Genomic DNA, 14,625 nt, shown 5'->3' on the forward strand with positions numbered 1-14,625 from the left:
GTCCAGGTATCATTTTTGTAAACCTATATTGCACCCCCTCCAAGGCCAATATATCCTTCCTAAGGTGTGGTGCCCAGACCCTCTCACAGTGACTCCAAGTGGGGTCTAACCAGGGTTTTGTAAAGCTGCAGCATCACCCCGTGTCTTTATATTCCAGTCCACTAGATATAAAGGCTGCATCCCATTAGCCTTGTTTATTATTTCCTTCACTTGTTCCTGGCATTTTAAGGATCTATGCACCTGAACCCCCAAGTCTCCTTGGACACACACTGTAATAATAACCTTTTATTGTCACAAGTATGAAGTTACTGTGAAAAGCCCCGAGTCGCCACATTCCGGTGCCTGTTAAGGTAAGCTGGTAAGGGAATTGAACCCGCGGTGCTGGCCTTGTTTTGCATCACAAACCAGCTGTCTAGCCCACTGAGCTAATCCAGTACTCTTCCAATTTAGATATTCATCTGCTCTATCCTTATTTCATCCAAAATGGATCGCCTTTACACTTGCTTACATTGAATTCCATCTGCCACAATTTTGCCCATTCACCTCGTCTTTCAATATCTCCTTACAATTTTATGCTATCATCTCGACTGTCTACAATGCAGGCTAACTTTAATCATCAGCAAATTTGAATATATGACTTTCTATGTCATCATCCAAGTCATTAATGAATAATTGAGGCCCCAACACAGATCCCTGTGGTGCACTGCCAGTCACATCCTGCCAATTAGAGTACTACTGGGCGAGCAAGCAGCGGAAGGATATGGTGGTGGGGGGTTGGGAAGAAGCTTGTGTGGAGAGTGAACACAAGTAGTAACAGGATGGGCTGAATGGCCAGTGTCTGAGGTGTGTATGCTGTTTAATTGGAATGTTATGGAAAGTGCTCATGAGTTTAATAAGGATTGGTCCAAAAACAGACAGGTTTTGGGTGAATTACTGTTCAAACTAGGTGAGCAGGAAGGGCAATAGCGGTCGGTAAGGTTTTAATGTACGCACAATTTTCATTTTGATTAACTTGTGTGTCTTGTTCCGTTGGTCACTCTGTTGGAAGGTACAGTTACCCCTGTCTTTGTCTGTTTCAGAAATCTCCTGCCCGCCGCACAGTCACTATAACAGCTGTAGCTCTGCTTGTCCTGCCAGTTGTGCCGATGCAACTGCACATTTACGTTGTCGCCAGCCTTGTACAGAGAGCTGTCAGTGCGATGATGGCTACATCCTGAGCGCGGGTCAGTGTGTGGCTCTGAGTCAGTGTGGCTGTTCATTCCAAGGTCATTATTACAGCAAAGGTGAGAGTGTCATCCTAACGGAAAGCTGCAGTAGGACATGTACCTGCTGGAACGCCACCATTGGCATGAATTGTGAAGATTTCAGGTGCAGTGTCCATGAAGACTGCCGCCTTGTGGACGGAGTGCGTGGCTGCTATCCCAAAGAACGTGGCACCTGCTCGGCCTCCGGTGACCCCCATTATTTCACTTTTGACAGGAGAGCATTTGATTTCCAAGGAACTTGTAAATACACCTTCAGTAAGTACTGTGGAGCACCTGGGAATCTCACCATGTTCAACATTGAGGTGGAGAACGATCACCGAGGCTCCAGTGCCGTGTCCTGGACACGTCTAGTTGAGATCCAGGTGTATGGATACCAGATCCAGGTGTCGAGAGGTCAAACTGGCAGAGTTCAGGTAAATAGAAGCAACATCTGTAAATACTGAGTTTTGGACGATAACACTGAGCTGGTAGAGAAAGATCTGGTTGGGCGATATGCAGATTGAAATAAATGTCCTCGGGGACCTCCTCACCTGAGTGAGAGGCTCCTAGTTCAGGGGCTGCACAGTGCTGTTACTCTCTGGGTTTGTGAGTTTGATGGTGCTGAGCTAAAGCCTGAATCCTGACTACAATATGATCAGCTCTGGCTGCTGGGGTAGAGTCATGGAGAGAGGCACATAAGCAAAGTGTGGGCCTCGGGGTGTTAAATATTTGCCCCATGCAGGGCATAAGCCCTGCAACTCTCTTCAGATGGATGTTGCCGGTACCATGCTCTAACGGGGGCTGATCCCTCTGAAATGGTCCAGCATATCAGTGAATTCAAATGTCATTAGTGATGGGTGATGAGCACAGACCCAGTCAGTGACCCCATATCACAAGTGAAGAGGAACCCAATGTATCCCAAGATTTATAAAACAAGAAAATGTGGAACTACAGAACTGTTAGCCTGACCTCAAGAACAGGCATGACTCTACCCCAGAACCGACAACAAAGGATTTGATAAATGAACACTTTGAACATAATTGGGCAGCACGGTAGCACAAGTGGATAGCACTGTGGCTTCACAGCGCCAGGGTCCCAGGATCGATTCCCCACTGGGTCACTGTCTGTGCGGAGTCTGCACGTTCTCCCCGTGTCTGCGTGGGTTTCCTCCGGGATCTCCGGTTTCCTCCCACAGTCCAAAGACATGCAGGTTAGGTGGATTGGCCATGATAAATTGCCCTTAGTGACCAAAAAGGTTTGGAGGGGTTATGGGGATAGGGTGGAAGTGAGGGCTTAAATGGGTCGGTGCAGACTCGATGGGCTGAATGGTCTCCTTCTGCACTGTATATTCTATGTTCAATGTTAATACAAACAAAATTAGACTTTTAAAAAATATAGGGCAGCACGGTAGCATTGTGGATAGCACAATCGCTTCACAGCTCCAGGGTCCCAGGTTCGATTCCGGCTTGGGTCACTGTCTGTGCGGAGTCAGCACATCCTCCCTGTGTGTGCGTGGGTTTCCTCCGGGTGCTCCGGTTTCCTCCCACAGTCACAAAGATGTGCAGGTTAGATGGATTGGCCATGCTAAATTGCCCTTAGTGTCCAAAATTGCCCTTACGGTTGGGTGGGGTTACTGGGTTATGGGGATAGGGTGGAGGTGTTGACCTTGGGTAGGGTGCTCTTTCCAAGAGCCGGTGCAGACTCGATGGGCCGAATGGCCTCCTTCTGCACTCTAAATTCTATGATAATGGTACGATTGGATAGAGTGAGCCTGGATTTATGATTGCATTGGAGATTTTTGAGGATGTAACGAGCTGCACAAATAATATTAATACTGAATGTGGCGCAGTTGTATTTTCTCATGTCTTCCAATATGATCACACACAAATTGATAGTAAGGAAATGAGAGCACATGGGATTGGCATAGAGAACTCGATGGAGACTTTCCCGATGTTAGATGTACCAATGATCATGATTATTCGAATGGAAAGCACGGAGTGACATTTGTGACTGATGTATTGAAGGCTTTCATAGAAACTTATAAAATTTTAACAGGACGAGACAGGCAAGAAGATTTTCCCAGGGCCTAGAACCAGGGTTACCGCCTGAGGACAGAGATGAGGACAAATTTCTTCAACCAGAGAGTGGTGAGCCTGTGGAATACAGAAAGCACTTGAGGCCAAAACTTGTTTTCAAGAAGGAACTAGATATAGCACTTGGGATGGAGGGAATCAAAATATATGGGTGAAAGGCGGGGATCAGGCTATTGAGTTGGATTTTTAAAAAATCCATTAATGGGATGTGGATGTCGTTGGTGGAGCCAGCATTCATTCTCCATCCCTGAGCGCACTTGAGATAACAATATTGCTGTGGATCTGGAGTCACATGTAGGCCAGACCAGGTAAGGATGGCAGATTTCCTCCCCGAAAGGACATTAGTGAACAAGGACATTGGTGAACCGGTACGGTTTTTACGACAATCAGCAATGGTTTCATGGTCACCTTTTTTAGACTTTTACGCAGATTTAATTTGAATTCAAATCTCAGCATCTGCCATGGCGGGATTCGAACCCAGGTCCCCAGAGCATGACTCTGCGTCTCTGGATTACTGGTCCTACAGTAATACCACTACGCACTGCCTCTCCTATCAGCCATGATCACATTAATTGGTGGAGCAGGCTCAAAGGGCAGAATGGTCTCCTCCTGCTCCTATTTTCTAAGTTTCTATGGAAAGTTTCTATGTGTATAAATGAGGCAGTGTAGGTTTGGAGAGATTGTTCTGTCTGAAAGTCTGACCAGGCTAATGCTGGATTTCAGGATGATTTGCACAGACATTTCACTGCAGGGGATTAATTAGTTAATCTTATATTTCCATATCTGACTCAGTTTCTCATTGTGTCTCCATGTTCACAGGTAAATGGTGAGGCCTTTAATTTACCAGTGAGATTAGAATCTGGGAAAATTACCCTTTCCCAAAGCGGATCAGCAGCGTTACTGCAGACAGATTTTGGCCTCCGTGTCTCCTATGACTGGAACCATTACGCCGTGGTGTCGGTTCCCGGCATCTACTCCGGCTCTCTGTGTGGACTATGTGGAAACTTCAATGGAGACAGGGTTGACGATTTTCTCTCCCCCAATGACACTGCATTGCCTACAGCCTCGGCGTTTGGGAACAGCTGGAAAACAGCAACCTCTGGAGCTTTGTGTGGGGATGATCCCGGCTTGCCCAGCCCCTTGTGCACCGACGTTGATCGCCGTGTCTACACCTCAGAAAGTTCCTGCGGGGTTTTGACCAACACCCGTGGGCCTTTCCGCCAATGTCACTCGGTGCTGAGCTCAACAACATACTCTGAAAACTGTGTCTTTGATCTGTGCGCATTGGCCGGAATGCACGAGACACTCTGTCAGGCCATTGAATCTTACGCAGCCGAGTGTCAGAGAAGAGGTGTCTCAATCGGAGATTGGAGAAATGCAACAGGCTGTGGTGAGAAAATATGTTTGGAGAGATCAACCTAATCAGTGTCACAAGTTTCTGTTCAAAGTCCGGGTAACACTATTCAGCCTGAAACATCCTTAAATGGAGCAGGAGCAGATAGACCTGTGTGTATCTGTGCAGAGATTATTAATGGTAGCAGGAAAGGTGGAGAGAGCAGTTGATGAAGCAGATAGTATTCTGGGATGTATTAATAGGGAAACAGAGTTCAGGAGCAAGGAGGTTATACTGAACCTTTCAAAGACACCAGTTAGACCTCAGCTGGAATATTGTGCACAATTCTGGGCTCCACCCTATAGGTAGGACGTTGATTGGAGAAAATTCAGAAAATGTTTACAAGAATGATTCCAGGGATGAGAAACTTCAGTTATGCAGATAGATTGGAGATGTTGGTGGGATGGTCTTTTATTTCTGAATGAGGATGGCTTTGAAGTGTAGTGTCTCACAAAGAACATCAAGTGATGTATTGAACAAAGCTAATTTATTTACACTACAACTAAATAGATTTGACTTGCTTGCTAAGATATAAAAGCTAACAGATTGACTAAAACTATGATTCTAACTACAGAGCTCCTTTGAACACGACTATTCACTATCTCGCCTAACAACAGACTTCCTGAATCAAGAGCATCACGTGATCCACATGTATGCGCTCAAACACCATCTAGTCCTTGGATGTAGTTGCAGTAAATTGTTAATCCTTCAGTTTTCTTACAATACACATATTGTCCCAGTTGGGACTATTCTACTTGGAGAGAAGGAGGCTAAAGGAGATTTGATAGAGATGTTCAAAATCTTGAGGATGCTGGTCAGAATGGGAGAACTGTTCCCGCTCATAAAAGGATCAAGAATGAGATTTAAAGTAATTTGCAAGAGGAGCAAATGTGATGTGGGGATAGATATTTTCAAACAGTGAGTGGCTGGGGTCTGGATCGTTCTTTCTGGAAGTGTGGTAGAGGGAGGTTCAATCAAGGCATTCAAGTAGGATTTGAATGATTGTTTCTTTTCAAACAATGTGCAGGGGTATGGTGAAAAGGCGGCAGACTGGCACTAAGACATGATACTCAATTGGAAAGCTGATGCAAACAAGATGGGCCGAATGGCCTCCTTCTGCACCGTAATAAGTCTGTGATCTCATGTCCATGTTTTCTTCTTCCTGTCTTTATCTCCAGGTGTCCGCTGCCCTGAAAACAGTCATTTCGAGGTTTGTGGGAATCCATGTCATGGGAATTGTGTCAATGTCTCTGTGTCGTCATCCTGTGATCTGAGATGTTCTGAGGGCTGTTTCTGTAACAATGGCTACCTGAGGAGCGGAGACAGCTGTGTCTCCCCCAACCAGTGCGGATGTTTCCACAATGGTGTGTACCTGAAGGTAGGTTCACAGCTGACCGCAAGGTGGCGCCGCTGCTGGTGACGGCGAGGAGCTGAGGGGTGGCGGGGTCAGGGAATGATGCAAAACTGGAGAATATTTAACCGAGAGCTGGATTTCCTTTGCAGGTAGGAGAGGCAGTGTTGACAGACAACTGCAGATCCAGATGCCAGTGTTTTGCGAGGGGCGACGTTAGATGTGTCCCTGCTGGCTGCGGTCGGACTGAGGAATGTACCACCAGGAAGGGCCAGCGAGGCTGCTTCAGCTCCTTCCCAAGTTGCACCGTTACAGGCAACCCGCACTATCTGACCTTTGACGGTGCATTGGCTCATTTCCAGGGAACCGGTGACTATGACATTGCCAAAGTTTGTAACCCATCATCGGTTCCCTGGTTCCGAGTGACTGTGGAGAACCAGCACCACCGCAAGAACCTGGTGCCCTTTGTGTCCCGTGTACATGTCTACCTCCTGGGTGTTCACATCACCATAGAGAACGGGAGAGGTGTACTGGTGAGTTTTGTTCCAGTTGCAGTAACTATTCATTGATATGACAATTTACATTAATTCTTGGAATGGATCTGGGTTGTTCAAATTGGTGGCAAGAAGGTCGAGAAGAGGTTTGATCGAGGTATTCAATATCCCGAGGGGGGTCCGGGATAGAGGAGAGAGGGAGAATCTTTTCCCACTGGTGGAAGGATGGGGACGCAGAGGGACACAAATTTTAGATGATGTGTGACACGAGGAGAAACTTTGTCACAGCAAATGGTTAAGATCGGGAAGACGCTGCCTGAGACTGTGGGGTAAGGGGGAGGGGCTGCAGATTTAGAGTCATTGAGTGATCGAGTTAGGGAGACATACAGCACGGAAAAGGATCTTTGACTCATTGCATCTGCGCTGGTCAAAAACAAGCACCTAACTATTCTATTCCCATTTTCCATCACTTTGTCCATAGCTTTGTATGCCTTGGGATTGCAAGTACACATCTAAATACTCCTTACATTTTATGAGGGTCTTTGCCTCCACCACATTTTCAGGCAGCGAGTTCCAAATTCCCACCACCCTCTGGGTGAAAATGATTTTCCTGACATCCCCTCTAAACACCCTGCCCCTTTGCTTAATATCCATGCCTCTTGGCCATTGATCCCTCCACCAAGGGGAAAGGTTTCTTCCTGTCTACTCTGTCTACACCCCTCATAATTTTAATAATATTAATCTTTACTGTCACAAGTAGGCTTACATTAACACTGCAATGAAATTACTGTGAAAATCCCCTAGTCCCCACATTCCAGCACCTGTTCGGATACACTTAGGCAGAATTCAGAATGTCCAATTGACCTAACAAGCACTCTCTCAATCACGTCCCGTCTCAGTCTTCTCTGCTCCAAGGAAAACAACCCCAGTCTATTTAATCTTTCTTCATAACTAAAACTCTCCAGCTAGGCAACATCCTCTGCACCCTTTCCGGTGCTATCACATCCCTCCTATAATGTGGATTCCAGAACTGCGCACAATACTCTAGCTGTGGCCTAACCAACATTTTATACAGTTCCAGCATAACCTCCCTGTTCTTAAACTCCATGTTTTAGCAAATAACGGCAGGAATACCATATGCCTTCTTAACTATTCTATCCACCTGCTTTGCTACCTTAAGGGACTAGTGTACATGCAGACTAAGATCCCTCTGATGTCATGTGTTCCCTTGCCTTCTTTGTCCTGCCCAAGTGTATCATCTCACACTTACCTGGGGTGAATTCTATTTGCCATTGATCAGCCCATCTGATCAGCCCATCTATATCCTCTCGTGTTCGAAGATTATCCTCTTCACTATTTACCACCTCACAGATCAACCCTCCGACATTCATATCTAAATCATTTATATAAACCACAAACAGCAAGGGCCCCCAACTCTAATCCATGTGGGACCCCATTCAACACAGGCTTCCAGTCAGAATAACACCCCTTGACTATCCCCCTCTGCTTCCTGCCACTCAGCCAAATTTGGATACAATTTGCCAAATTTGCTTGAATTCCATGGGCTCTTACCTTCGCTTTTAGTCCCCCATGTGGAACCTTATCAAAAGCCTTGCTGATGTCCAAGTAGACTACGTCAAATATATTTCCCTCATCGACACACCTGGCCACTTCGTCGAAAAATTCAATCAAGTTGGTCAGACATGGCCTCCCCTTAACAAATCCATGTTGACTGCTCCTGATTAATCCCTGCCTCTCCAAATGCGTCTGTCAGAGTTGCTTCCAATAGTTTCCCCATCATTGAGCTTAGACTGATTGACTTGTGGTTTCCTGGTTTATCCCTGCCTCCCTTCTTGAATAATGATATCACATTGGCTATCCTCCAGTCCTCTGGCACCTTTCCTGTGGCCAGAGAGGAATTGAAAAATATTGCCAGACCCTCTGCTACTTCCTCCCTTGCCTCACTCACCAGCCTGGGATGCATTTCATCTGGGATACATTTCATCTGGTCCTAGAGATTTGTCTACTTTTAAGCCTGCCAGAACACTCAGAACCTTCTCTCTGTCTTTGTTCATTTATTTAATTTTATCACGGCCTTTCTCCCTGATTTCTGTACCCACACTGCCCCTCTCATGAGTGAACACTGAAACAAAGTATTTATTTAGAACCTATGTACATCCTCCGGCTCCACACACACATTACCCCGTGGTCCTTAGTGGGCCCGACTCTTTCCGTAGTTATCCTTTTAGCCTTAATGTACTTGACCTGCCAGTATTCTTTCATTCCCCTTTTTGCTCTTTTAATTTCCTTTTGTAGTTCCCTCTTGCACATTCTATGTACCTCTAGGGCTTCTGCTTTTTGAGCCTTTGAGATCTGTCACAAACCTCCCCTTATATCCTTCTCCAATGCTGTATACTCCTCGATATCCAGGTTACGCCACCCTGGGACCCCTGGAGTCCCATAGTACGTGATGTGTGTTTTCCTGAGATCTTTAACCCTTGACTGCTCCAATGAGTTACAGGCATCAGATTTATAAGTAAAGCGTTAACAAACTTTATTTATAACGAGAAAAAGATGAGCATATAACGGAACGATGGTCTGCTAGTCTACCTATTCCCCCAAAACCCCCCCCCCCCCCCACCTAAGACAGACACATGATAAAGGTGTAGGAGGGGTTTAAAAAATAACAGGTTTGAGAGATTTGAGGATCTTTGCTGCTGGGGTTGATGACCTTGTGGTGATGATCCCTTCAGAAGGCGCAGTGTTGAACCATGGGTTTTGTTTGGATCTTCTGGCTGGACCACTCAGGCCAGACTCTCAGACTGTGCGATCCCCTCTAACCTGTTGGGCTGAGCCTTACCCACGAAAGATGCACTTAAGGACTGCTCAGCTTCTGAGATATGGCCACTTCAGCAAGCTCACCAAAAGCTTGTCTCAGTTAAACAGAATATCAATGCAGCAGTTTTCATGAGGCCTTCGGGTGGTCTGGTACCTTTAATGGGAGAGGAATCCCAAAAGTTCCCCTTCTCCCAGCTCTGCCTTCAGGCTTTAACTACTCACAAACTACCCTGTATACCTGAAGGGAGTTCCAGCTATGATTTGAGAGAGAATTACCCTCTTCTGGGAGAGAGACTTAAAAAGATTCAGCTTAGCTCTGCAGCACCAAAACAAAGTTGAGAGCAAAAACACAGAGACCGGTAGGACAGGCTATAATAATCAGGGCTAATCCACATGAGGAATCTGCTTAGTCCCTGGATTGCAATAAAACCAATTGGTTGTTTGCCAAGTCTATCAAACTGACATCATGGGCTCTGCCACAGACCTAAAAGGGAAGTCCCGGTCTAGTCCATTAGACCAGGGGTGATTTGGTTTGCCTAAAGTCTGTAGTTTAAGCAAAAATCCCAATGTGGCAGCAGCCAGCAAGAACTGTAGATTAAAGGAAATTGGCAGGACAGGAATTAAAAGGAAATACCAAAGAGACAAAGGTTTTACAACTGTATCCTAACAAGGGTTCACTCGATTTGTTGGACCCACCCTCTTTCTTTATTGGAACATACTGGCCAGGCACTCTCCCTATTTCCTTCTTGAATGCATCCGACTGTTCTGTCACAGATTTACCTAAACGTGTCTGCAGCCAGCCCACTCTTGCCAAATTATATCTGATCTTATTAAAATAGCCCTTCCCCCAGTTTAGAACTGCCATCCTGTCCAAATCAAATAATCTTTGATTTGACATTTGGGCACTATTATGATCCCAGTCCTGACCCCAACAATTGCTAGGATACTGGGCAGAAAGCCCAATATTTAATTTAATTTACAAGACACTTTGCTCTAGCAGTGATTGCACACACAAACTGGGACATGGTGTATTAATACAAACATTTCAACTTGCACAGTATTACTAACTTTAACCTCATAAAGAAAATAGCTTACAATTACCAGTTAAACAATGCTGACCAATGCTGAAACACTAACTCCTAACGGCTATATTTTATCACCACTCAAGCAAAACCCATCTCTGGTCAAAATCCACTTTTAAATACAGATAGTCAACCCAAGACGATAAGGGGTTAGAAGACTTTGAAGACTGAGGTGGAGAAATGCTTCCCCCAGAGAGTGGTGATTCTGTGGAATTCACTACCACAGAAAGTAGTTGAGGCCAAAATGTTGTGTAATTTCAGGATGAAATTTGATACAGCTCTTGAGGCTAAAGGGTTATGGGGGGAAGGCTGGATCAGGGTATTGAACTTGATGATTAACCATGACCATAATGAATGGCGGAGAAGACGCTAATGGCTGAATGGCCTCCTCTTTCTATTCTCGATGTGTATGTTTCGATGTATAAATCACTTACAGAGTGAGAGCGATCCTTCAGAAACCAGCTGCAGATTCTTGCCAGTGTCAAACGACTGTTTAACCTACCAACCTTTTCAGAAATTGCCATCTGTTCACAGGCAAGATGTTTTTAACAAACTGCTTTGGGAAAAGCGGCTAGGTCTGTCCGCAGTCAAATGTTTCACTCAACTGAAACGTAACACTTTCAACCCTAGTTCCTCCCATGAACTATATCACCTTACTAAGGTCAAACACAATGGCCGGGATTCTCTGACCTGGCAGCCTCCCTATTCTCTGGCGCTGTTTATCAGCCGGGGGGATTGCCGCAAGCCGGTCGGGGGCCATTGATCGCGGCCCCCTCGGCAATACTCCGGGCCCCGAGGATCGCCATCCTGGGGTGGGGAGGGGGGGATCCGACCCCGGGGGGGCCCCCACGGTGGCCTGGACCGCGATCGGAGCCTACTGATCGGCGGGCAGGCTGATTCCGTGGGGGCCTACTTTACTCTGCGCCAGGCCCCTATAGGGCTCCGCCATATTGCCCAGGGTCCGGGGTGGAGAAGGGAACCCCAGCGCATGCACGAGATGACGCCGGCCGATCACGCCGGCCGTTCCGCGCATGTGCGGACTCGCGCGGACCGTTCCCCGCAGCTCCAGCCGGCTCCGGCAGCAACCTAGCCCCTTAGAAAGGTGAGATTTCCCCACTTTCGGGGTCCATTGATGCCGGAGTTATTGGCGCCAGTTTTCCCGCCGGCGTGGGGACAAAGCCCCAGTTTTAGAGAATCCCGCCCAATGTCTTTAATGATCAACTCCCTAGGGAACCCTCTTTGTATAAACAAAGGGCAGGTGGGATTTACCGATCAACCCCGCCACATGTGTTTCGGTTGCGGAGGCGGCCCACCAGCAGGATTGACTGGGCCCCCTGTTCCCCTCATTGTCGGGAAACCCATGCACTGCCGTGGGACCAGATCTTATGCAGGCGTGAACAGCCAGTAAATCCCACCCAAGATTCCATTAGCTCAAATTTATACATTGCTTTAATTATCTCTCGCAGCCAAAGTGTCTCTTTCAAACCAGGACTTTTGGGGGGGGAATAAAATGACTTCAGCGGTCATACACACACTAACCCAGGCTTTAACCCTTTACCACACTAAATACATATAATACAACATATATGAAATTCCTACATTCATCAGAATACCAACAGGTTTATGACCAGCAATTTTTTTTTTTTCTCTTTTTAAAAAATAAATTTAGAGTACCCAATTATGGGGCAATTTAGCATGGCCAATCCACCTATCCTGCACATCTTTTGGGTTGTGGGGGTGAAACCCACGCAAACACGGGGAGAATGTGCAAACTCCACACAGACAGTGACCCAGGGCCGGGATTCGAACCCGGGTCCTCAGTGCTGTAGGCAGCAATGCTAACCACTGTGCCACCCATGCTTCCCTATAACCAGCAATTCTACCAATCTTGCAAGATTGGACAAAGGAACAGGAGGAGGCCCATTCATCCCCTCGAGCCTGTTGCACAGGAAGAGGCTCATTCAGCCCCCCTTGAGCTTGATACACAGGAATAGGATTAGGCCCTTTCAGTCCACCTCGAGCCTGTTATACAGGAACAGAAGGAGGCCTATTTAGTCCCCCTTGAGCCTGTTAGACAGGAACAGGAACAGGTCAATTCAGCCCCCTCAAGCCTGTTCTACAGGAACTGGAGGAGGCCATTCAGCTCCCCCTTGAGCCTCTTACACAGGAACAGGAGGAGGTCCATTCAGCCCCAACGAGCCTGGTACACAGTAACAGGAGGAATCCCATTCAGCCCTTCGAACCTGTTACACAGGAACAGGAGGAGATCATTGAGCCCCCCTTGATCCTGTTACACAGGAACAGAAGGAGTCACATTCAGTTGGCCCTCGAGCCTGTCACACATAAACAGAAGGAGTCCCATTCAGTTGGCCCTCGAGCCTGTCACACAGGAACAGGAGGTGCCCCATTCAGGCATCTCTCGAGTCTGTTACACAGGAACAGGAGGAGGCCCATTCAGTCCCCCTCGAGCCTTTTGCACAGGAATAGGAAGAGGGGCATTTATTCCCCCTCAGGCCTATTACACAGGAACAGAGGAGACGCCTTTAGCCCCTCCTGTCTGTTCACCATTCAACTTGAACCTTTGATAACAAAAATCTCTCAATCTCAGATTTAAAATTAACAATCCATCAGTTGTTTGTGGAAGAGAACTCCAACCTTTCCCCTTGCCTGTGTATGTGTAGAAATGTTTCCTAATTCCACTGCTGAAAGAGTTGCCACTCATTTTTAGACTCCGCTCCCTGGTCTGAAACTCTTGCAACAAGTGTAAATCGTTTTTGTCTATCAACCCCTATCTATTTTCCCGTTTCCCTCCCCTTCCCAAGCTTCTAAAAAGCCGGGGAAACGAGGTGAGTGTTACAAATGCCTGGTCAGCCCTCAACCATGGCTAAGAGGCTGAGCCAGATGCAGAACATTTTTAAGACTGTGCAGAAAGATCGTTCCAGGAGTGTGAATATAAGAAATAGGGCTTTGTAATTTTATAAACAAACTTTATTCAGACAGAAGAAAAGAAAGCAATATTTAAAGTTTTAAAATTCTAACACAAACAGATCGCATGCATTTTCTTAACCTTAATTCACTAGTTCCCATTAAAATGATACTTTGTGAGGGCAGCATGGTGGCGCAGTGGTAGCACTGCAGTCTCATGGCGCTGAGGTCCCAGGTTCGATCCCGGTTCTGGAGTTTGCACATTCTCCCCGTGTTTTTGTGGGTTTCGCCCCCACAGCCCAAAGATGTGCAGGGTAGGTGGATTGGCCACACTAAATTGCCCCTTAATTGGAAAAAATGAATTGGGTACTCAAAATTAATTTTTTTTTAAATTATACTTTTTGCATTAAAACACAGCTCTCGTTCCATTTACACATACAGGTAAAGGAAATACTTGCATTTAAGAAGGACTCTTTCTTTTGTTAGAATCCGTTTTCTCACCACCTTCCCTCTGTGGCAGCTTTCAGGACCTGTTCCATGGCTGCTCACATCATTCTTCCTTTTTCCACAATAAAAAAGATTTTCAAGAAAAAAAATTCTTCCTTTTTCCTGTTCCAAATTGGCTCTCACTCTCGCTCTCTTTCTTCTCTCCCACAGCTCCACCCAGCCCTTTCAACAAAGTTTTTTCTTCTGGAGTGTCCAGACTGGAATAATGGATCTCAAGTGAATCACTCTGTTAGGGTTAATGAGGTTACGTCTTAATGGGGCAAGGTAACTCAGGCTGTAGATATGTCTCTGTTGCTAGCAGCCTTTTTAAAAAAAAATTCTGTTTAACTTCTAAATTGCCTGCTACATCTTGGACCCGATTTCTATATCCAAGTTCCTAATATCTCCCTAGCATGGCATTGATGTGAATTAACCCCTGCAGTCCCGGTCTCACTCTGGTTAATCGACACTGTGCTCCCTCCAAGGTCACAATATCGTTGGAAACATGTGGGTGTCAGAGCTGTCCGGATACATTCAGCGGAATTCTCCATCGGCAGGATCCTCTGATCCACCGGCAATTCTCGCGGGTTTGCCAACGGCGTGGGGTGGCCACAATGGGAAACCCCATTGGCCGGCTGCAGGAACGGAGAATCCCGGTGCTGGTGGGGGCGCATGGCGCAGGGAAATGCAGCTAGCAGACCGGAGAATCCCGCCCATTA

General features: G+C 46.5%; 1 protein-coding gene across 1 annotated transcript in view; it reads left to right on the forward strand.

Moving 5' to 3' along the window:
• LOC119974237 (IgGFc-binding protein-like) overlaps positions 1–14,625 on the forward strand; it is a 63,992-nt gene that overhangs the window by 28,207 nt on the left and 21,160 nt on the right. Inside the window, exons 6-9 of the mRNA XM_038813006.1 lie at positions 1,080–1,678; positions 4,157–4,727; positions 5,909–6,108; positions 6,234–6,614. Of these exons, the coding sequence (XP_038668934.1) occupies positions 1,080–1,678; positions 4,157–4,727; positions 5,909–6,108; positions 6,234–6,614 (1,751 nt within the window). The remainder of the gene's footprint in view (positions 1–1,079; positions 1,679–4,156; positions 4,728–5,908; positions 6,109–6,233; positions 6,615–14,625) is intronic.

The sequence above is a fragment of the Scyliorhinus canicula genome, chromosome 12 (assembly GCF_902713615.1).
Source record: "Scyliorhinus canicula chromosome 12, sScyCan1.1, whole genome shotgun sequence".
In the NCBI taxonomy this organism is placed as follows: Eukaryota; Metazoa; Chordata; class Chondrichthyes; order Carcharhiniformes; family Scyliorhinidae; genus Scyliorhinus; species Scyliorhinus canicula.